The following is a 24,890-nucleotide window of genomic DNA, read 5'->3' as shown; positions in this document are numbered from 1 at the left end:
ATCCAATTTTCCTCTTAAATTTCTCTAAACCAACCCCTTCTTCTCTATGTTCAGTCTCCTCATATCCTCTAGTATTGCCTTCCACAAATGGATCTTCCAAGATGCTATCTGAATCATCCATCTTATTACTCATGTTTTTAAAAATGTATCTACCATTTAGAGATACATGCTGAAATATTTACAAATAATATAATATCTAGGATTTACTTTAGAAATTGTGTATGAGTGAGGGAGGAGATAAAAGTACAGATGAAAAAAAACTAGCCATGCATTGATAATTGTTGATGCTGGATGACAGGAAGATGGAAAAAAGTGCCAGTTAAAACTCACTCCTTTCTAACTTCATTTCTTGAAGTCTATGTTCTTGAGAATGAAAAACAAGGCCCTCTTTGACAAATACTGGATCATATTTTTTACTTTAACAAGCCACCTATAATTTCCAGAAAACTACTGTGTCACATCTTCAAACATTTGCATATACTGGTCTTTCTGCCTGGAACACTTTTGTCTTCCCTCTAATTGCTTCACTAATTCTTACTCAGTCTTGGCTAGGCATATATAACATCTTCACAAAGCTTTCTCTTAACCCTGTACCCAAGAGCAGGGGGCAGAGTTATGATGTCTCATCTCTGTGTTCTCGTAGTACCTTGTGCATATTTCTATTATCGCACTGACCTCATTGTATTGAAATTATTTGTTTCCTAGAGCAAGATCACACCTTTTTCAACTGTAGGCCTCCATGTTCATTGAGTGAATGAATAAATGAACTAATAGGAGCACCATGAAGAAACAGACAAAGAAAAATTAATCATGCAAGCAATAAAGTAATAAAAGTAATAAAAGTAAACATTTAGTAAGGCAATTTCATCTTTACAACTACTCAGTGAACTAGACATTATGATCTTCCTTTTACATATATGAAAATTGTGGCTAAGGGTTGTTAAAATGTCAATATAAATGATTTCACATCGTAACATCTACTTTGCAATAAATTGGTGCCTTCTCCATTTCTAAATAACATGATAACCCTTATTCCTTACAAATAGTCTTTACATCATTGTCTCAATATAGAGAGAACATATACAGACCAAAATAGGTTTTAAAAGGTAGTTCTTTAAAGAACTAATGTTATCTGTGGGCATTCTATCTTTGAGATTATACTTTAGTCATAAAAAATATGGAGAGGAAAGACTGGCCACAGCAGTCTTTATCTACAACTCAGATGCAGGACCATCTGAGTAGAGAGAACATACAGAAGAGCTGCAGAGTGAAACTCACCTGGCCCCTAAGAGGCCTCTCCTTCAGGAAGAAAGGAAAAAAAGAATCTTAAACCTAAGATGCTCTAAACTTCAATGTAACTCACAGGAAAATAGTATTTCCTTCCAAACCTTTCCACTTATACATGCTAAAGTATGGGGTTTAGCAAATACTTGACATTGAAAAGGCATACACTTGAAAACCCAAATCAACACTTTGGTTAAATTTCTACCATTTTTACTTAGACAGGAGTCTGTGCTGAGGTTAAATATAGCACAATTACTTGTATATGCCTATTATTGACATTTTTTAAAAGAGATATTCTTTTAAAAGGTTTCATTGGAAATTCTTGAGTTTGGGAATCCCCGTAAATTACCATTCTCCTACTTAAAGGCTGTGCTATTCAATGTTTTATTCTCAAGAGTAATGCTAATAACTCACCTGCATTGGCTTTAAGGTCTTCAGGTGTGACCATGACAACAAATCGGATTGCACGCTCATTTCTAAACATCTCATAAGACCACCGACGGATAGATCGCATGCATTTCACTGCTGCAATGCCATTGTTGGCAATAAGAACCTGGAGGAGTGGGGGCATGAGGATTGGAGAGAAAAGTAGACAAAGCAAGCAATGATGGAGGAAAAGAGATGAGACAATTTTTGTAGATCTTTCTCTGAAAAGCCAGATTTTCAATAAGAATTTATATTGCTGGTCTAGGCAGTTAGGAACCAGCTCCCATGTGAGCAAGAGATATTTTTTAAATGGTAGCTAAGGAAATACTTTAATAAGTGCCAGTTAAAACTCCTTTCTAACTTCATTTCTTGAAGGGAAAAAAACCACAGTTACTCAAATCTTATGAGTTTGTGAATTATTCTACCATACCAATTACTAGAGAACAGAAGAAGATGAACTTCAGAGCGATGATATATTATCAAATGAGGAATGGAGGAAGATCAAAAGTGCAGTTTCATGCAGTATTCTCTGCTATAGTAAAACAAGGCACAGAACCCTGAATTTGTATAGGAACCCTGGCACCAACTACCACCTCTCTCCAAAATGCTGAATCCCAAATGCCTTAGAATTGTAGAGGCTGCCTCAGAACAAATGGTCATAAGAAAGAAAAAGAGTAGAAGAATCAACGGTCCTGAGACTTCTCTATAAACAAACCTTTCATCTCCTTAACTGTCTTGTAATCATGGCCCCCAGGATAACATAGAATAGTTGGAAGACTAACAGAAAGACATCGCTGAAGCAATACTTTTAGGAATGGGAATATAGGTTCCCACCCTTTAATCTTTTAATTACTGCAAACTATTTCAACCAAGTCATCCTCTCAGCTCTGTAATGGGTTAGACAAAAGTGACACCTAACTATTCATGTGGTATATTCCCTCTAAACATCTCAAATACTTAGCAGAAGCCAGTAGGTCAGTGTATCAAACTGTTTAAGCTTTCCCTCCTAAAATTCTCTATACCCCCAGCTCTAAATCCAGTGCTATGACATACTACCTCCTGACCACCACTCCACAAGCTAATCAGTTTCTCATACCCTCCCAAATCAGTGTGGGCTAACCTTATAAAACCCACAAGATCTTTTAAAAAGAACATTATGAGTATCGCTTCAACTTCTTAATTAGCTGTGACTAAATTATCAGTGTTTAATACATATTACAGGAAATAGTTAAATTATTTGATAGGATGCTAGGGAGTCAGAAAGGATAATTTTCATAAAGTTGCAAGCTCTCTGAACATCTAAGTATCAGTTTTGAGCAAATGTAGACAACAAACCAAGGCATTATATCTCATGTACTTTGGAAAAAACTTATTAAAGTTATAACTTACCTTCTCAATCACTTTATTCCCCCCAAAACGAGTAACGAATTCTGCTGGAGAAGCTACAGTGAAATCTCGCTGTGAGTCTATTTTCTTTCGGTCTCGACCTTGCTTTACTAGGTGCAAGCCAGACATGCTGGGCCTATAAAAATAGAGAAACCATGAAAGTCTATCAGTAGAATTTCTTCACACCATCTATCTCCCCTGGAGACCTGCTTTTTACTGCCATCCTTATAACAGCACTTCTGACTGCGCCCTTGTGAAGACTAAATGCTGGCAGACCACAAATTTTTTAAACAAAAGAGAGGGGAGAAATGACCTTTCATATGAAAATTTAAGGAAAAAAAGTGTTCCTGAATATTAAAAACTAATATTAAAGTTTACCAACAGAGACCAGTTTTCAGGGAGGGAGTAAAGGGATGGAGAAGATATAAACCTAGAAACAATAAAGAGCTGCCTGAGTATAAGATTAAAAAAAAAAAAAAAAGAAAAAGGCAGTCTATATTGATAAAATTAAGCTAGGCAAGGAATTCATCACAAGATTTAATCTTGAGTTTAGAAACTATGGATCTCAAAATCTTCACCTCTCACCTACATTTCTCCAGAAACTATTAGAGAATGTTGCCTTCCAAAAAAATGGAGTAAACCAAGAAAAAGGAAGACAAGGGATACAAGAAACAGAGGATCCAACACAAAAAGAAGAGAGTTCCCTGGAGCCTAGATGACTGTTCAAATTGGAAGACAGACTGCTCCACAAGGGATGCATTCTTAGAATAAACGCACATATCACCTGCTGTATTTAACCACAGAAAAACAAAATACATGCATGTTTTTCTTTATTTACATATGTTGTTTTACACATATAAAACAATAAAACAATGTTATAATGTTTGGTATATATACACATATAAATCATTTTGATTATATATGTAGATATACATATTGGTTGCTTTTTACTTATTTGACTCTCAGTGGAAATTTTGCTTGGTTTTCCCCCAAAAGGGTAGAAGTTAAGTGAAAAGGAAAGGATGACTGCTCTAAAGACTAATTTTGCCAACTCGGTATCTTCCGTTTTCTGTTTGTGCCAAAGTCCAGCTTAATTTTCATGTAATTTTTTTTCAAAAAAAGAAAAAAATCCTCAAGATTACAAAAATAAGCAAACAAAAAAGATAAGAGAGTGACCTTTTGCTTGATTTGCTATCAAGCAAATCATTCAGGGCTTTTATGCCAATCCTCTGATGGATAAGGCACAGACCTGCAAGAGGCCTGAAGGAGGCCAAGAAGGTCTGATTCATTTCTTCCTCAGCCTGAGTTCTAACAGCAGGAAGGAAGACCCCAAAGTAAGAAAGCCTGGCACCTTTAACAACTCCAATTTGGCTGCCCACTGTCACAAGACAGGAAAACTGCAGCAGAGCCATATTCTAAAAAAACGTTTTCCACAAAACCACCTCTCACAGGGATGCTACAAACTATGAATAATTGGTATCTTCCTTCACAATCGTTAAAGAGACTTCACTCTTGAAACGAGCCAAATCCAGCGAGCAAATCTAGCACAGACTGAGTGAGATCCCTTAATGAAAATAGCAGAGAAAGATCTGCACAGGGGTTCTTGTTTGCAACGTAGCTACAATATCACACATGGGCTCAGGTATCTTTGGTTCAAATTCTGAATGTAAAATAAGGGTTGAGAAATCCAGGATTGAATATGAGAGGTTTTCTTCATTTCCTTAAAAAAAGATAGTTTTTTAGGTACAAAAAAAAATTATCAAATCTAATTTCCCATCAATTCTGGGGCTTTGCTGCAATGTCTTACTGTTTTTTAAGCATATATATTGCTCAATATGGCACTTTAAAACTTACCTTTGAAGCATGTAATATCTCATCTCCTTATTTCCCTCTGCAGAACTCTCCATACCACAATGGCAGAGGAATGGAAGTTTGTCTTCAGATTTCAGCATTGTAAACATAAGCCACAGCTCGTCCTCTTATTGCAGGTGCTTAAAACCCAGGAGGACAAGAGAGACTGTGTCTTCTGCCTAATTCTTGGCCCTGCATCAGCCACACCACAGTATTCCTGATGGCCTCAAACTACAGTCTTTTTGTCTACTTTGTCCCCAATTTCCATATTTCTCCACCTTTCCTCCTTTTTGTATTCCCTCCCTACATTTGGCTCATATATACTATTAGCTGATTTCCCAGGGGGACTGAGAGGAAAGGGAGAGAAATATAAAAGTTTGTATAACTAGAAAACAGATTGTAGCAACTCTGCATTAGCCGCAGCAAATATGTTTTAACAACAGTCACTTTCTTCTGATGGTCACTAGAGAAAAGTTCCACAGTCTCTCCCAGCTGCCAGGAGCACATGACAGGGAAGGCAAAAAAAAGATGGAGTTTACAGGGACAACTAAGCCAAGAAAATAATGGGGTCATGAAATCCAGAGGGAGAAAGACAGTACAGCCTAAGTAGGTAATTTCTGAGAACTAATCAAAACAAATAATACTGATTATCAGACGGTAAAGGGGAGGGGTGGAAAGCAGGTCAAACAGTAAAGAAAACAGTTAGAAAGGACAAAACAGGGCACTAATAAGGAACTGTATAAGGTAGATGCGACGATTCTAATTTTTAGGCCAGAATAGTGATATATACAAAAAAAAACTTTTTAAAAACAAAAAAATCTAAGATTTTATTCACTAAAACTTGAGAATAAGAATAGAGTTGGTACAAATGGGACACAAAGAAGATGTCAAAATTTGAAAAGGGGCCCAGACAAATATTTTAGACACAGAGGTCTAATTCATTTTAAGCAGGAAAGGAAAATCCTGCCTAGAAAGGCTACTAGGAAACATCTATTGTTATGAAAGCAAATTTGCCACAGACATATCACTTAAATAAATGGTGGATGAATATTATACAATAACATAGTCCTGTTTTGCTTTTAATTAATTAGATACTCATGATATTGCTGTCTTGTAATGAAAGAAAAGACTCTAACAGCTAGAATCTACCAGTCACATCAAACATCACCTATCCACCATAGAAAAATTCCCACCAAAATTCTGAATAGAAATAGTTAATAATCTGATACTAGTTATGCTGAGAACCTATTAATCTTCCAGAAAAACCCTCCGAAACAAAAGTACACAAAAGTCCTGGAGCACAAATAGAAGATAAATAATGAAATAGGAGATAAAATGATTAAAATAAACTTTGATCTTAGGACATTCAGGTAATCCCAGTTGAAAAGACTTAATCAGGCCACTCAAATGACCACCAGCCATAATAGAAAATGGAAGTCCTAGGTTGTTTTCTCATCTGTAGCACTTTGCACCATTCCTTTTATACTATGCCAATGTCTGATAAAGTTAGTCAAGTTTACTTTTTCTTTAAAGAACCAAGCTGACACATAGGCAGGCTCTCTTCTATCTGTCTCTTCAGAGTAACGTCTCAAAATAGAGCACCGAGGCCTTTGTTTAGAACAACTACATTGACCACAAATGTAGAAGGAGCTCAATTGTACACACGTCTAAGTGTCTCCAGATGTAGGCAGCTGCAAAAAAGAATCACTCTCTGCTTTTATTATATAAGTTGAACATTCAAAATCCAAATAAATCATTGATTATAGAATAAAGCAGGCTATTTTGCACTCAATTGTATCAGAAAAACGAGCCAAAGAGGCACATTCAGTCATCAAGTTTGTGTTTTCTTTCACCAAAGAGATCTTTCTAAAACAACTTAAACACTAAGACAGCACACCCAGATCCAAAAACAGAATTAGAATTTCTAATCTTTTATAGATGCTGCTTACAATCCTTCTGTATTAGAACACAAGAAATAAAAAGCCATATTCATTCATTCCTCCAAATTCAAAGTATCCTCATTTTCTACCATGAATAGAGTGTCAAAAATAGACACATACCTGACACAAAATCCAACTAGAAGCCCACAATGATCCCAGCATTGTAACATGCCAAGCACCAAGGATGACGTAGCAGTTTATCTGTCAGACGATGATGCATTAGCTGGCTTGATTGCAATGCAGTCTGAGTTATACTGCAGCACACTGTGAGAGACTGTTTCACACTGGGGCTCTTCCAAGCAGAGAAAGCTTGAATCAAGGATGTACCTCTTTTGAAAAATCATCTGAATACACACACACACACACACACACACACACACACACACACACGTGTGTGTGTGTATATCAAGGTTCAGAAATGAACTCTAAATTCTGTTCCACTGATGTATATGCCTATCCTTGCAGCAATTCCACATGGCCTTGATTATGGTTTTATGGTAGGTTTTGAAATCAGGGAGTATAAGTCTTCCAACTTTGTTCTCCTTTTCTAAAATTGTTTTGACTATTCTAGGTCCTTTGGGTTTCCATGTAAATTTTAGGATCAGCTTACCAAATTCTAGAAAATTCTAGAAAGAAAAAAAAGCCTGCTGATTTTGATGTGGACTGAATTTATAGATCAATTTAAGGAAAATCACCATCTTGACAATACTGAGTCTTCCCATCTCTGAATGTAGACTGTTTCTCCATTTATTTAGATCTTTAATTTCTTCCAGCAATGTTCTATAACTCTTATTGGACAAGTCTTACACTTTTTTGGTTAAATTTACTCGTAAGTATTTTATACTTTTTGGTGCCACTGTGAATGAAATTATTTTAATTTCATTTTTGCTTGTTCATTGTTAGTGTACAGAAATACAACTGATTTTTGTATACAGATATTATAGTCTGTGATATTTTTCATGGGTATATAACTAGAAGTGGAATTGATGGATCATATGGTAAATGCTCAATTTTATAAAAAATTTCCAAATTATTTTCCAGAGTGGCTGTGTCATTTTACATTCCCACCAACTATGTACAAGTGATCCAATTTCTCCACATTCTTGCATACATATGGTGTTGTCACTAGTTTTTACTTCAGGCACTCTGATAAGTGTAATAATATCTCATTGTTTTAATTTGCATTTCCCTAAAGCTAATAATGTTAAACATCCTTTCACATCCTTACTTGCCATCTGTATATCTTCTTTGGTGATATTTGCTTCTTTTATTTCTCTCCTTATTGAGAATTTTGCTTATTGAGTGTTGTCCTAGCTTAAAAAAAATTCTTTAAACATGTTTCCTTTGGTTCTCTGAACACATTTATGATAGCTACTTTGAAGGCTTTATCTGCTAAATCCAGCATTTAGGGACACTTCGAGACAATTTCTATTGACTTTTTTCCCCTAAATATGAATCAGGCTTTCCTATTTCTTTTCATCTTTCATGATGTTTTGGTGAAAACTTAACATATTAAATAATTTATTGTAGCAACTCTGGATTCTGATTTCTTTTACTCATGAAAATTGTTGTTACTATTGTTTGCTTGTTTCTTTCTTTCTTGGCTTAACAACTTGCCTGGGCTAAATTTGCGAAATCTGCTGTCCCCAAAGTGTGCAGCCACTACTACCTCAGTTCATTTTCTTTTTATTGCTTGTTTCTATGTTCAAACCTGCTTTCTAAGGAGTTACCTCTATGTCTGCACTTAGATGTCAACCAATGATTAAGCAGGGGTTAAACTCAAACACTTTTAGTCAGAAAAGCATTTGTATTCTGTTCATGTGTCTGTATGTGAGGTAGGGTAGCACATTCAAAGTTGAAGGACATTTTCAAGTCTGCCCTGGCTTTTATTTTTTCTTGGGCCTTCTCATCTATTCTATGCATGCACGTAGCCTTAGCCAGCAATGTGCTTGCCCCAACCACAAACACACCTCAGTCTATTAGAGCTGTTGGCCCAACCCTCCTCTCAGTTGCCCAAGATGGTCACTTCCACTGACGATACCACGAACTATACTTGTTCTTGTATTTTGGTTTTTGGTAGACAAATGCGCTCATTTCTTTTGGGAGAGGACTTGCTTATTGATAGAGTATGTATATGTTTAACTTTAAAAGATACTGGTAAATAGTTTTCTAAAGTGGTGTGCCAAATTATATTCCCACCAGCAATGTATAAGAGTTCCATGTTCCCCACATCTTTGCTAATATTTGTATCATCAGTCTTTTAACTTTAGCCTTTTTGGTTGAGGTGGTATTTAATTCACTGTGATTTTAATTTGCAAATCCTTGATGACCAACAGTATTGAACACCTTTTTATATACTTATTTGCCATTTGAATATCTTCTTTTGTGAAGTTTAAGTCCTTTCCCCATATTTCTATTGGGTTGAAATGTCTTTATAAAATGTTGAAGTATCTTTTTCTTATTGATTTATAAGTCTCTGGTAGTTAAGATATTGTAATAGTCCCCTTTCAGCAACTGATAGAACAAGTAGGCAAAAAATAGTCAAGGATACATAAGAATAACACAATTGAAAAACTTGACTTAACTCTGACATATACAGAATTCTATAACCAACAACTGCAAAATACACATTCTTAGCAAATGTTTACAAAACTTTACCAAAGTAGACCATACGCTAGGCCATAAAGTATCATTTTTGACAAAGACATTAAAATATATCCAAGTGATTTTAACACATATCCAAATGTCTTGAAATTAATAACTACACTTCTAAATGATTTATGGGTCAAAAAAAATCACAGTGGAGGTGGGCAAAATGAGTAAAGGTGGTCAAAAGACACAATCTTTCTAGTTATAAGATAAATAAGTCCTGGGGATGTAATGCACAGAATGATGACTACAGTTAACAATACTATATTGTGTATTTAAAGTTGCTAAGATAGTAGATCGTAAAAGTTCTCATCAAAAGAAAAAGATTGTAACTGTGTGTTATGAATATTAACTTATTGTGATAATCATTTTGCAATATAGACATATATCAAATCATTAGGTTGTACACCTAAAACTAATACAATGTTATATGTTAATTATAGCTCAGTAAAGAAATAAATCAGTGAAAATATGAAAATATTTTAAACTGAATGATGATGAAAGAAACATAGGTATCAAAGAAGGATTTTAATAAAAATGGGAGTTATAAGAGCTTGTCTGAATGCCAACAGGAATGATTTAGTAGAAAAAGAGATATTTAAAACGTACAAAAGAAGAGGATGACAGAAAAAGGGGAGGACCTTAAGAAGTCTTTATAACAAGAAGGAAAAATGCGACTATGAGTATGGACACAAGAAAGTTTGAAATTAGATGTTGGAAAGAAGAATTTCTGGCTTGATAGTTTCTATTTTCTCAATGAAATATGAGGCAAAATTATGAACTGAAAGAGTATCTGGAAGGAGCAGGGACTATTAGCTTAAGGGAGACTGCTGGCTTAAGAACAATGAAGAATGAAATTTTTGTGGAAAATGGAAGGCCAAACTACTAGAAGAGAAAAACAAAATAGGAGAAAAACAAGAAAAGTTTCACGGCACAGGCAGTATTTGAGAAAGACTCTAAAAAGTGATGACCTCAAAGGGTGAATGGAATTTCAATAGTCAGGGGAAAGACACGCCAATAAGGAAACATGGAAACATTGTGGGGGGAGGGGAATCTTACTATCCCCCTCAGGTAACTGTTCTATTTTCTTCTTTGCCATCAATTTCTTAAGAGTAACATACTGTTGAATTCCTACTCCTTCACCATTTATTCACTTCTAATTTCTTGCCATCTACTAAAACTATTTGCTCAAAGATCCTCCTATTCACTAGCTTCAGTGTTTTTTCTCAGTCTTTTATTTCTCACATCTCTATTCAACACTATATGTCCCATCTTCTACCTTAAAATTATCTTTTCCTTGGTTTTCTTGGTTCTTCTTCTACCTCACTGATAATTTTCTGTCTCCTTTATTTTCCGCCCCCTTCCACCTAAAGATAAATATTTCCCTAAATTACATTTCCCTTTTACCTAGTCTTCCTCATCATGATCTAATCTATTTGCACAACTTTAACTTCAATGCAACAAACATTTATTAAACATATACTGTATGCCAGACATTGTTCTAAACTCTGAGAAAGTGGTTCTCAGGCAAGGTTTCATATCAGACTCATTTGAAGAGTATGAGATTGAAGATTCCTGGGCTCCATGACCAGAGACTGTATTTTAATCAGTTTGAGATAGGCTCAGGAATCCATAGTTCTTTAAAACTTCACAAATGTTTCTGTTGTACAGCCACACCTAATTATTGTTTTCTATTTTATATGTGTCTTAGTAGGACATACTTAATGATCTGACCTCTATCTCAGCAGCCTCTTCTTCTACTGTACTAGCTATCCTGTCTGGATCCCTTACGTTCCAGTAATACTCAGTGAGTTATAATTGCCTGAACATGCTAGATGATTCACAGTCTGATAACTTTCCACATATTGTCAACCTCACCATCTCCACCATTCCTACTATACACACCTATTTTTGTTAACGGGTCTGTTTCCTGTTCATCCTTCAAAACCCAGTTCAAACATCTCTGAGATATTATTGGGCTCCTAACATTTCATCAAGCCCACCATAATAATGACTAGAACTGTCATAAGTATCAGAAATAATATTAAGTACTGGCACAATATTTGGCTAGATACTAATATATTATATGAGTAATAGCGACCCAATGAAGTAGTGCTGTGAAATGATCAAGCTTATCTTTCAGAAAGATCCCAATGGCCACGTGGAGCTTATACTGAAGGTGGAAAGAGATTGGAGAAGAGCTAAAATGCTATTGCCGTAATCCAGACAAGACATAAGAGCAAAAACAATGGCAATAGCATTGGAAAGAAGGGGATGATTTCAAGAAGTATTGGGGGATAGGCATCAACAAGAGTATTTGATTAGGTGTGAGGGATGGCGGAGACAGGAATCTAGCATAACACCCATATTTCTGGCTTGGGAGACCAGAGTAATGGAAGTACCATTAATTAAAGACAGTCAAGGGAGAAGGTATAGCATAAGAAGAAAAGAGGACTGAAGCCAGTATGCCTTGAAGACCAACAATTAAGGGGCATGTGAAAAAGTCAAGCCTGTTCAAGCCCCTAAGAGGGAAGGCTCAGAAAGGAAAATGGAGAGAGAATGATCATAAAACATAGAGAGTAGTTTCAATAAGGAGCGTCAAAGGCAACACGGATGCTGCCATTAGGAGGTCATTAGAGAGTTTTCTAAATAGTTTCAGAGGAGTGGTAAATGCAGAAGCCTAACTGCAACAGATTGATAAGAGAATGGCATTACCAGCTGAACATGGCACACTGAGAAATTGTTTATTATTGTTCCCTACCAAAATCACACAAAAATAACGATAAAATAATAAAAGAGGCATAAAGACATAAGAACAAAGAGAATGGAAGGGGAGACCCCAACAGATTAGAAATGTCAAAAAATGTTTGGAAAAAAGAAAATGGATGGTTAAGAATTAACTGCCTCAGAAACTAAAGAGCCGATAGTAGGGAAAGCCACTTAAAAAAAGCATAACTCTACTCAAGCACTCTGGAAAATTTCAGAAATTGGAAATATACAGTTATCTCTATTAGCAAGGGTGGGGGTAGAACTGAAAACCAAATAAAGTCTGTAGTTTACATAAAAGTACTATACCAATGTTAATTACTTAGTTTTAATAAATATACAGTTGCCAAATAAATTACAGGATGCCCATTTAAATTTGAACTTCAGGCAAACAACAAATATTTTTCTATATAATAAGTATGTCTGATGCAGTATTTGCAGTATTTAATTTTTTATACTAAAAAATCATTGATTGTTTAAATGAAATTCAAAATTAATTGGGTCTCCTATATTTTTGTTAAATCTGACAACTTTAAATAAATGTACCATGATTATGGAAAATGTTAATAGTAGGGGAAGCTGAGTGAAGGATATACAGGAACTTTCTGCTATCCTTACAACTCTTCTGTAAATCTAAAATTATTTCAAAATAAAAAGCTAAATAAAAAATTAAGTTTATAAAAGATTTTTAATGACATGAGAAAATGTTACTTGAAAAAAAGCGGGAAACAGCTGTACATTCATTACAATACCCTCTATGCATATATTTTTTAGTAAAATTTATCCTTAATGGGTAAAAAACACTGAAAATAAACATATCAAATATTTACAGCTGTTATTGCTGAATGATTGTATTCCATATTGTTTTTCTTTCTTTATACTTTTTTTTTTTTTCCCCTACAGTGCCTGGTCTTCCTAGATAGTCTCCCATCCGAGTACTAACTGGGCCCGACCCTGCTTAGCTTCCAAGATCAGACGAGATCGGACGTGTTCAGGATGGCATGGCCATAGACTCTTAATACTTTTTGAATCTCCAACTTTTCTATACATCTAATAATTTACAATTTTTCAGTAGTAAATGCAAGCTTCACTTGTAAATGTATGTTAACAGGAAGAAAGAAGGGGAAAATGTATGCATTACACCTGAATAACAGTAATAGACATTGTCAAGCAGCTGTCCTGAGTTCCACTTAAAACATTCCTAATTAATTTCTACAATTGGCTAAGTTCATAGAATAAACTCTAGAGACTATAATACATATACAGACATAGACAGTTCCTGTTTTCTGAATGGAAAGGAGTGGGTGGGAGACAGAGGAAACCATTACCCTCAGCAAGAGTAACAAGTTGCAGATCTCATAATGACCTTCTCTGTCTACTCACTTCTGAGGCACCATGGCAACTGGGAACCTCAGAATATCAAGGAAGGAGCATTGAGAGTAAAGAGTTCGGAGAACTGTTGGGGGAAGGGAGAAAGCTCAGGGAAGCTAACTGAGAAACACTAAGAAAGCCAAAGCATAAGAACGTTTTCACAGGCCAACCAATAAGAAAACCCATAACAAACTCAAAACCAGAGCCAATTTTATTATTTATTTCCCATGGTAAAACTTGAGAGAGATGAGCCAAAAAATAGGAAGGGAAAATGAAATTTCCTGCCCTCTCAGAAATAGTTATTCTTGTGGAGGTAAAAAAAGGGGTTCTATAGAAAGTAACTTGTCAGGGTGATCTGATCATAAATTCTTCCCTAGGCAGGTCATGGTGGGTAGTCATGCCCCAGGCATATAACTTTTTTAGTAATAGGTTTATTTTTGCCTTAACCAAGCCCTGTCCATTGTTTCCATGCATCTAGGTTAACAAACCTTTGAAATAAGTGTAACCACCCTCAAGAGAGACCATACTCTTAACAATTCTGTAATCCAATCCCTACTTGCCTTCTCCCACTCTCATGTAATTTTCCTCATGCTTCCTCCTTAATTTCAAATGCATAAAAGACACTGTGAAACATTCATCTGAGCAGTTTAGATCTTGCTTTCCAGCAATTGTCAGTTTGGGTTGAAATAAACTCAAAAATTCTCTACAGTTTTGGATGTTTCTTATATCGACATTCTCAACATCCAAATTACAATATTGACAGTATATGTTTGTTGTAATCAAAAACTTTTCAAATCTAAATTTCCAAGTTTTAAGTTCTGATATGCAAAAGGCTTAAAGAGGTTTTACCAGTTAAAAAATATTACTTCTATTCGAAAAGATATTTGCACACCGATGTTCATAGCAGCATTTTTCACAGTGGCCAGGACATGGAAGCAACCGAGGTGTCCTACGATAGCTGATTGGATAAAGAAGCTGTGGTACCTATATACAATGGAATTTTACTGTCATAAGAAGAGATGAAATACTGCCATTTGCGACAACATGGATGGACTTTGAGATAATCATGCTAAGTGAAATAAGCCAGACAGAAAAAGTTGAAAATCACATATCACTTATATGTGGGATATAAACCTAAAAGCAACAAATGACCAGGACAAATGACCATGGACATGGATAATAGACTGGTGGTTACCAGAGGGAGGGAAGATGGGGGAGAGGGGAGGTAGATGGAGTAAAAGGGGTCAAATATGTGGTGACAGAAAGAAAGCTAACTATGGGAGGTGAACACATAATGTAAATATATATATATGTCTTACTGTTAAAATGTACAGCTGAAACTTATTGGATTTCGTTAACCAATATCACCATAAAAAATAAATTAATTAATTTAAAAAATTTTACTTCACGAAATAACTTCTCCATAATAAATAATATCATATAATTCCAGTATGGCATATTTTACTTTTCTAAAAGTTTTTGCAGCTATTATTTAATTTTACTTCTATCACTAGATTTAAATAATATCAAAAAGTACTTTTTTTCCTAGACCAGAAAGGAGATAGGAATATAACTCACCATCTGAATGAACTTAATCATTTTCTCCTTCCAGAGTAGGAACTACTTGTCTTAAAACAATTAGATTGTTTTCAAATGAAGTTGTTAACCAAACATGCTTGCTAAACATAAAATGTTGGCCCTTTGATATATATTTCAAAAAGTTTTAAGAGAAACTTGAGGTGGCATTCAAATACTATACCTTGAATTATAAGATAAAAAAGATTTAAAGAAATCACACTACCCTAAGAAGTAAAAGATCCAACTGTGGAGCTAACCTGTTTCCAACCGGACTTTAACTAGTAATTCAGCAAACTTGTTGACAACACTAATTATAATCTTTGTTGATAAAGGTTGATAGTGTGGGGTGATCTAGATTTAGAGCATATTGTAAGTATGAAGAACAATTTGACCTCAAGTAGCATTCCACAAGGATCAGAAAAAATGTCAATATCCATATAACTAGATAGCTCTATTACATGCTATCAAATCATACATTAGTTATCAAAATTAAGATACCCACATTCAGTCTTTAATAGTATTTTCTCAAATGTTCAATTAAATATTAATAGTGAGATTCAGAAATATATCAACCTAGCTGATTGATATATCAACCCCTAGAGCCGATCTTATCTAAAAAGCAGTTGTCTACTATGAGGAATATACAATGTATATTCCCATCAAGCTATAACTACTTTCTTAGGATGCTATTTCCAGACATTTGGGTATAAAGCTTCAAAAGTGATTCATCCAGTGTTTTATTGGTACACTATGGAAAACGTGTGCTGCAAGTCATTTTCATCTCTGCAAAAGTCTATTTTCTATTCCTGCCTACCCATCATTCTCACTAGATTTCTCATTTAGCACCTAAAGCCAAGCCCTAAACTTAAGAGGCTCACTCCCATCCTATATGTACAGAGCATAAAGAAATGAGGACTTTAGGGACTTTACAAAATGGATTCCACGTGAGCCATGACAGTCATGTCAACTGGCACATAATGGGTATGCCTTTAGGGTGTAACCAAACTGCCCAAAACCACAGAACCCTCAGCCACGGCTGACCTGGATAAACCCCCACTATAGGAGCCAATACACATAAGGATCCTACCTTACAAGGTCTATATAAGCTGAACACCTTAGACAGACGATGCTCAAGCCAACCTGAGAGCATCGTGGACAGGTGTGGCAAGATCTGAAAACTCTGAGCTTCTGCCTGTCATAGCCCCTGGCTTGGGACCAATGCACGGATTGCCGCCAGTCAACAGAGCTTGCTTTGGAGACAACAAGGACTTTCATCTCTTCACTCTGTTGTGTAAGACTCTGTACTTCCTCTCTCTCTGTGTTGTGTGTTAACCTGCATAGGTACCTGATTGGTTTATCTGAGAAGGTTCCACTCAATAAACCTGGCATTGTGGAAAGACACAAATGAGTTCAAGGGTGTTATTTCCGTAGCTGCTTTCCTTGCTCGCAACACTATACTATGGCAATAACTTCAGTTGGTTTCAGATGACCTCTAGTTAACAGCTCTTAGGAATGTACTTGCCCCTTTAATCTATGACCTGTGAAGGATTAGGCTATTCATTTAGGAAGCTAACCTAAACTCAACTAGTCTCTATTTAACTTTGGATTCAAAGAGTGAAGAGGAGTACCTGAATGAATATCCTCATTTTCATAGATGAGAAAAATGAGTCCATAGAGGTACCATGAATTAGTGTGGTCATACACCTAATTGGTGGCAGATGTCAGAACAGAGTTCTCTCCGATATCAAATAAATTTGACTCAATTTAAATTACCCCCAAGGACAACATATTTACAAGTGACTTAAGAAATCAATCAATGAAGAACCTCTGTTCTATTTTGGAACATTAGCCACTGAGAAGTGAGTAGGAATTGGCATTGTATCCTTTCCAAGCTGTTGATCACGCTTCAATCCATGGCTCCTCCACAAGCTATGGACATGAGATTTGCAACTATAGGGCATGCAAACAAATTCTCAGGCATGCATGCCACTGACCACACAGTCTTGCAATAAGAGCCATCAACTTTGGGAGTGATCTGGCAACTACATACTGTTTTGTAACATCATTGGCTGAGTTTGCTATAATGGTATTTCTTACTGTTATCAAACTCACAATTTCCTAATCCAATAAATGAACATTCTATTTCACATAGTGCCATATTAGACAAATTTCTCAAGGCACTATGTGGCTTTAAGGATTTAGATTTAACTGCCTTTCCCAGCAGGAGCACTACAATATTTTGAGAACAATTCTTGGTGGTGTGGGATCATCTAGTACATTAGAGAAGGTTTAGATCTCTCTAACTGGTCCTCTTGTTCTCTAAACATAAGTAGTCCCACCAGTCATAGTCCCCACACATTTACAAATGATCTAAAGGGGGAAGATACCACCACCGGTATTAGCCTTCAGGTCAACCATTAAGTGAACTATAAGGAGAAAAATGTTTACATAAGAATAAAGACCTGACCTCTTTTACCAGCCACTAAATACTGCCCTCTATTCCTCTTCATAGCCCAGAGACTAGATTAGTCATGCTCTGCACTTAAGGACAGAGATACATTCTGAGAAATGCGACTTTAGGCAATTTTGTTGTTGTGCAAACATTATAGAGTGCACTTACACAAACTTAGTATAGCCTCCTACAAATCTAGACTATATGGATACAGCCTATTACTCTGTAGGAGAGGAAAAATAATTTTCCCTCTATCCTTCTGGGCTCTTGACTGAGATATCCCTGTAATAAAAGACAGAATAACAGCAGAAAAACAAAAAAAGTTTAATAACATGTATTCTTTCTGTATACATGGAGGACACCTAAGAAAACCAAGTAACTCACCAACAATGGCTGAATCCACCACCTTAAATACCATCTTCATGTGAAGACAGAAGATGTTGGGGGGTGTCAGTCATGAGAGGTTATCAGAAAAAGAACAGTAAACAAGGGTAAGGTTGTTATACAGATTTAAGTCTGAATTTCTAGAGATGAGGTCCTCTCTCTCTTTCCATACAGGGAGAAAGACATTCTTAGAAACATAAATGTCTTTTACAAAGGGTTACTACTTAGTTTTTGGAAGTCTCATGTCTGTTGTTTCTTAAAGTTAACTACTCTAAAATAATCCTTATGCTGAATAGACATATTTTAGGGTGACAAGTTGTGCCCTTACAACTCCTAGGCTACAAACCTGTATAGCATGTTATTGTACTGATACTGTAGGCAAATGTAACACCATGGTATTTGCGTAATGCATTACGTCACTAGGCGTTAAGAATTTTTCAGCTCAATTATAATCTTAATCTGTAGCCCATCGTTACATGGCACATGGCTAAAATACTTTTTCACTGACTCCTTAAAACTAATTTTGTCTATATATAATTAAGACATCTGTATGGTCAGGGAAGTAGAGTAGAAAAGTTATTGAAATAGGATCAGGGCAATCGACTTTGAAATTCAGTTTTCAGGCTATTCATCTTTAGGCAAGTTATTTCCCTCTTTAGGCTTCAGTTTTCTCATCTATCTAAATAAAAGGAAATAGGCTAAATTATCTCTCTGGTTCATTGCAGTTCTAGGAATCTGTTAAGTAAAATATAATTAATTTGCTTAACTCTTTTCTTTCAACCTCTAAACAGTTAAATGGGGGTGACCACTGACACTCTCTGCCTCATCTTTCAGAAGCAGGGACCCCAAAGTCCCAGGGATAACTATAAGATAGGGCAGTCACATTCAGCCAGCTCCACTATGGGATTTTACTACAGTCTGTATATTAAGTATATAAAAAGGAGCTGAATTATTTTATGATCCATTAATAACAGAAGCACCAAGATAATAACAGCAGCAATAGCCACCCAAACTTATGTTCATCTAGGCTAGACCTATAATCTTAACCTTAGCAATATATTAGAATCATCTGCATAGCTTTAAAAAAAGCTCCAAGCCAAGCTAATATCAAATGAATCAGAATCTATGGTAATGGGGCTAATTTCTTGAGGCTCCCCAAATGATTCTGATGTACAGTGAAAACCAAGAACCACTAATCCAGAACCTTTAACCCCAAAAATGCAAAGCAAATGACCAAAGATTAGTATATCACACACTGGTTGTATAATCAAACATCAACAAATAGAATAATCCAGTGTGACTTTTACTGACATTCTCAATTACATATAAAGAACTGTGGTTCTAGAGAAAACAGAGAGCTCTGTGACAACCCTTTGTTCCTACCAGAGCTCTTTATTGAGGGCTGGCCCTTCCAAAAATAGAATATAATTTCTTGACATGATGAAGCAGTTCAAAGAAAGATTACCAGTCTACAGCCATGCCACCCTGAACAAGCCCGATCCTGTCTGATCTCGGAAGCTAAGCAGGGTCGGGCCTGGTTAGTACTTGGATGGGAGACCACCTAGGAAGACCAGGTGCTGTAGGCGTAAAAAAAAAAAAAAAAAGAAAAAGAAAAATTACCATAAATTTGCCCACCCCTGCGAAAGTCCTATCAATCACCAAGATAGTTACAACAATGGTAGTTGAAGTAGTACGAAGACTAAAATTCTTCAACCTCTTACTCTCTAGGTCTCAGCAAAAGACCTAGTATGTAGAAAGAATCAGAAAAAGTTGAGAGAAAAATTTAGGAAAAGGCACTTTCAAAACCTATACTCCAGACAAAATACATCATTTTCCACATACTCATCAAAACTTTAAGACCAGTGACATAAAAAAAGGTGAAGCAATCTTGGGTAAAATTATTCTTGCTCTTTTCAGAACAAAATAACTGAAACCAGTAGGGCAGATCAAATAAGTAAAACACTATAAACTTCTCTTTCTTACCTCACATGTAAGGCCAAGCCATCCTGTAGGCTAGAGATCCCTAAATCAGAGAGTGCATCTGAGCTGACAGAAGCTGGTGACAGAGAGCCCTCCTTTTCCTCCAGTAGGTCTAGCTTCACCAGGTTGCTGATCTCATCTTCTGAGTTATCTTCAGACACAGAACCAATAATGAATCTGGAGTGCTGGTTCAGCTCTAGAGTTTTGGCCAAGGGGGATGGTTCATCCATTATTCCTTCAAAATGAGCTCTCAGAGCTAGGCAGAAAATGAAGAGAAACACAGGTTATGGATAATAACTCACATCTAGAATAGCCACAGGTTATACCTAATACGCCACAGCTTGTACTTGGAAGCAAGGCAGAGTTTGAGAACTAGTTTCCTTGGCTCTTCTGTATCAGGCCTTTGTTTTCTACAAGGGAGGAAAATCATGATCGTGGTAATTCTGCCTAAAAAATTAAAACCACTTTCCTCAAAGAAATCTCTCAAAAGACTCTATCAATTTGGCGACATCCAAGAGATAATTATGATCAATGGAGAAATCTTTCCAGTATGTGAAAGCTGCTTGTTTTAATATTATAACCTTGGTTGTTAGTATTGGAAGGAACACAGGGTAAGGGTTTGGGAAGAGAGGTGTTCATCTGAAACTTGGTGTTTAGAGTAAACTATGTAACTATCATCTAGTTCCAAACACTATATTGTGAGAGGCTTTGATTTTATTAAGTGCATTTTTATATAAAAATATAAAATGTTTATATACATATATATACACACACACACATATACTACACAATGGATATACTATATATGTATGAGTATATACACGTACACACACACAGTGTACTTCAAAGCAAACTCCACGGGGGAAAAAAAATCAAATGATACATCACATCAAAGGGTAGATCAAAATGAAGATGTCGAACATATGCCAAAGGCTCTCATAAATTACAAATTATGAATTCACTCTCAACTTTATTTTTAAGCAAATAAAATATTTTAAAAGTCTCATTATCAAAGCTACTTCAAAGATGATTTGGTGACAGTATTTTCCCCAAGGCTTTGCCAATTTTACATGTCAAAGGCTTCCAGAGTTAGCAGGGTCCCATAGAGTCCAAGCCCAAGCAACCAATTTAGACTCTGAGATACGATCCTCTATTGAAGGACAAGAAGCCCATTTTTGTGATCTGCTTCCCATTTCCTTCTTAAAATTAAAAAAAGCAAACTCCAGATGGGTATTTTTTAATTAAAAAAAAAATCTTTACTTATCCCATGAGTTTTTCTTAAATTACATCTGTCAAAAAGTCACTCCAAAATGTCTACTTTTGGCTCTAACATGCTGACAGATAGGGAGAAAGTGAAACTACTATCAAATTAAAATCTAAAATTCAAATAATGGAGGTACCTAATCCTAGTCAGGATCAGATATTGTCAATCACTAGCAAACTAATTAACAATGACCAAAATAGTTCAAAGCCCACAACAGTAAAAACCAAAAGTAAATGAAATAATATTTATTCTGTTATTCCAAAAATCCTTTTTAAAAAACTTCAAAACTATACATCAACTTAGTATTAAACAGCTTGTAGCCTAACCAATAATTTTAATTCAGAAAGTAATGATTCCCAATTCTGATCCTGAGGTGCTCTGAGACAGTATATCAATAGATAATAAGAGATTTATTATTAATTAATTTTACATGCTGGAAACCACTTTGAGGTATGAAAGTAGGTAGAGAGCAGTGTTCTATGACATAACAACAAAATATTAAGATTTAAAAATGATTAGGAATCACTACTAAACATCTTAAAATTATACATGCACCATTATTTTTGTGTAATTTGTGAAGCAGAGCTTATTCATTTATAAAAACAAAACAATATTTGTAAAGCTAGAATAGTGGTTCTCAAAGGGTGATTCCCAGACCAGGAGCAGTATCATCTGGGAATTTGTTAAAAGTACAAATTTTGGGGCCCTACGACAAACAAACTAAGTGTATCAGAACCTACAGGTTGGAGCCCAATAATCTATATTTTATCAAGTCCTAAAGTTTGAGAACCACTGTGCTAGAAGAATAAAACAGTAATAACAAATTGCCAGGAATGCTAAAAAATACCTACAGACATTTCCTAAAAGTGACTTGGACATTATTACTTAAGCTAATTTTTATTTTTAAAACTAGAACCAAATATAAGAGTACCGTGCAATAGAAAAAAAACTTGACATCTAAATTTGCTATATACTTCTTCCTTGGAATATTAAGTTTCTTAAAAATTTTTTTCAACTGTCTTCAATTTTATAAAGTTCATCCCAGAACTCTAAAAGAAAACCAAATCAACTAAAGAGAGAAGAAAAAAAAGAAGAGGAGGAAGCGAAGGAAGGGAAGGAGACTGACCATTCTGATACCAAAAAGTACGGCAGCAAAAAAGCTGCTTCTTTCACATTTTAGAGCAGTGAATAATCAAGTTTAAAAATAATAGCAGATCAAAAAAAATTCCATTTCAACTAACAGAAAATAATGACTACCTTCTTCACAGGAGAAATAAGTAAGGCACTCCGGGGCAGAGTCCAGATTACAGTCTGACTGAAATCAGGTGACTACACTAAAAAGTAAAATTCATGAGAAAGAAGCATTTCTTGGATTCTATGGGAGAAGGAAAAGAAAGGATTAACTAATAAAGAAAGGGCTCCAAAAGGTCAATTTCAAATTTTTCTTTCCTAGCTAAGAACAGGAAGGCAGCCTTCCCTAGAGGACTGCAAATATTGGAAGCAGCTCAGTGTCAACAGCTAAAGAGCCTGACCACCAACCAGCAACTCTACTGAATGGTATCCCAGGAACAAGCCTACAAACCACTAGAAGAGAGGTCACATATGGAAAATCACTGAGAAGCTGTCCAGACACTCTAGAAGCTACTCCGCAGCTTGTCCTACTTTCATTGATTCTAGTCCTGAGTTAGAGAAAAGGTGCTGGAATACTACCACTGTAACACTTGTTCACTCACGTTATTCTCCCTAAATCTGCCTATATTCTTTTGTGAAAGGCACTTTTAATAAAAGCCTACAGTTTATTATTTTAGCACGTGAATATAAAATTTTTATCACACTGAAAACATGAAGGAGCATTATTTGTAACTGACCTCTTGTAATTCTTACTGTCTGAGCAGATATCCACTTCCAAAAAGAACTAGAAAGAGAGAGAGAGAGAGATTTGAAGTGTTTTTATTAAAGAAATTCAACTTTTATCAATAACTATTTTGTTCAGCATACTAGAAAAACTAATAATACTCATAAAGTATCATTTTTCTAGTCAAATCTATTATTTAACTTGAAGCATAAAGTTCAGTTAACTATTATCTGTTCAAATCTATAAATCAAAAGTATTATATATTCAAGACTTTATTATTCATGAAAAGTATTAAACATTAATCCAAGCTTACTATATCACAATGTGTCTTTTCTAATTGCATACTTAGATGAACACATTCCAACCCTGATTTCCAATATTCATCAAAAAGAAGGCAGTGGAGAAAAGAGAACCACTAGATTCCCTACAACTCAGTCAGGCTCTGATTATGCTTCCAAATGGTTATACTCACCCACAAAGGCAGGGAGAGGACAAATCTCCCATTATATTAAGTCCCCTGGGTTTCCTTCTAGGCCCAACAATTTAAACGTATCCAGGGTATAAATTCTAAACTTTGACTCTATATAACAATCACCTGTGGAGCTTTTTAAAAACATATAGTATGTTTAAATTCCATCCCAGATCTACTAAATCAGAATCTCTGCTGGAGACCCGGACATCTGAATATTAAATTCACAGGTTCTTAGACACAGGTCAAGAGTGTGGAAGAAAACAGGAAGAACCTCTATTACACAGAGAGGGAAATCCAGAACTTCTAAGAGAGGACCCTGAATGAAAAGCGACAAGACTGAGGACACTGCAGGTATGTTAACTGGGGAATTAGGATTTACCCAATTATGTAGTCGAGCTAGTATTATTCCCTACAACTATAGTAGGGAAGAAGGTGAGAAAAGGAAGAAAAAAGAAAGTACAGTTGACTCTTAATTGACATGGGTCTGAACTGCTCGGGTCCACCTATACATGGATGTTTTTCAATGAGTACTCTAAGTGTATTTTCTCTTCTTTATCATTTTCTTAATAACATTTTCTTTTCTCTGTTGTAAGAATATAGTATATAAAATATACAAAATATGTGTTAATTGACTGTTTATGTCATCAGTAAGGCTTCTAGTCAACAGTAGGCTATTAGTTGAGTTTTTGGGAAATCAAAAGTTATATGTGGATTTCTGACTGCAGCGGGGGGGCAGTGGGAGGGGTGGGCGGTTGTCACCGCAAACTCCACACTGTTCAAGGGTCAACTGTAGTTCGGATCAGATGTAACTAAAGGTGCAGCAGAGCTAGAGTCAAAGCCTCAGACCCAAGAGCAAACTCTGACTATATGAAGTATTGAACAAGTCTCTGTGCCTCTTGATCTGTAAAGATAAAAAGATCATATGTACCTCGTGGGACTGCTGTGAGGACCGAGAGTATATGAAAAGATTTTGTAAACTATGATGCACCAGACCACAGTTTTTCAAACTATGGGTTACCACCAAGCAGAATAGTAAGAAATAGTGGGTCCTGATCAACATTTTAAAAATGAAATAAAATTTAGTGGGTCCTGATCAACATTTTAAAAATGAAATAAAATAGAAAATGTTAAGAGTGTACCATACTTTATAAGAATAAATATTGTTTGGTAAATTTTTTTATCAGCGATATATACTCTATGATGTCAACATCTTATTGAGTTGTGTCAAAAGT

General features: G+C 35.6%; 1 protein-coding gene, 1 non-coding gene and 1 pseudogene across 8 annotated transcripts in view; 1 reads left to right on the top strand and 2 right to left on the bottom strand.

Annotated features, from left to right (window-relative positions):
* Positions 1-24,890, bottom strand: part of ACACA (acetyl-CoA carboxylase alpha) — a 242,740-nt gene that overhangs the window by 171,173 nt on the left and 46,677 nt on the right. For 5 of the 7 annotated variants that reach the window (XM_023522859.1, XM_023522860.1, XM_023522858.1 and 2 more), the window contains 4 exons: positions 23,200-23,246; positions 20,071-20,323; positions 3,100-3,232; positions 1,699-1,837 (listed from right to left, as the gene is read on the bottom strand). In XM_023522859.1, the coding sequence (XP_023378627.1) occupies positions 1,699-1,837; positions 3,100-3,232; positions 20,071-20,323; positions 23,200-23,246 (572 nt within the window). The remainder of the gene's footprint in view (positions 1-1,698; positions 1,838-3,099; positions 3,233-20,070; positions 20,324-23,199; positions 23,247-24,890) is intronic. The other 2 variants (XM_011379399.2, XM_011379398.2) reach the window with 1 other exon arrangement.
* Positions 13,197-13,315, bottom strand: LOC111731276 (annotated as a pseudogene).
* Positions 19,555-19,673, top strand: LOC111731282. The gene has a single exon (XR_002777055.1). It is a non-coding gene; the product is annotated as a 5S ribosomal RNA (ribosomal RNA).

Source organism: Pteropus vampyrus, unplaced genomic scaffold (assembly GCF_000151845.1).
Source record: "Pteropus vampyrus isolate Shadow unplaced genomic scaffold, Pvam_2.0 Scaffold358, whole genome shotgun sequence".
Classification (NCBI taxonomy): domain Eukaryota; kingdom Metazoa; phylum Chordata; class Mammalia; order Chiroptera; family Pteropodidae; genus Pteropus; species Pteropus vampyrus.
The sequence above is the reverse complement of the archived record's forward strand: the minus strand, read 5'-3'. Positions and strand labels throughout refer to the sequence as shown.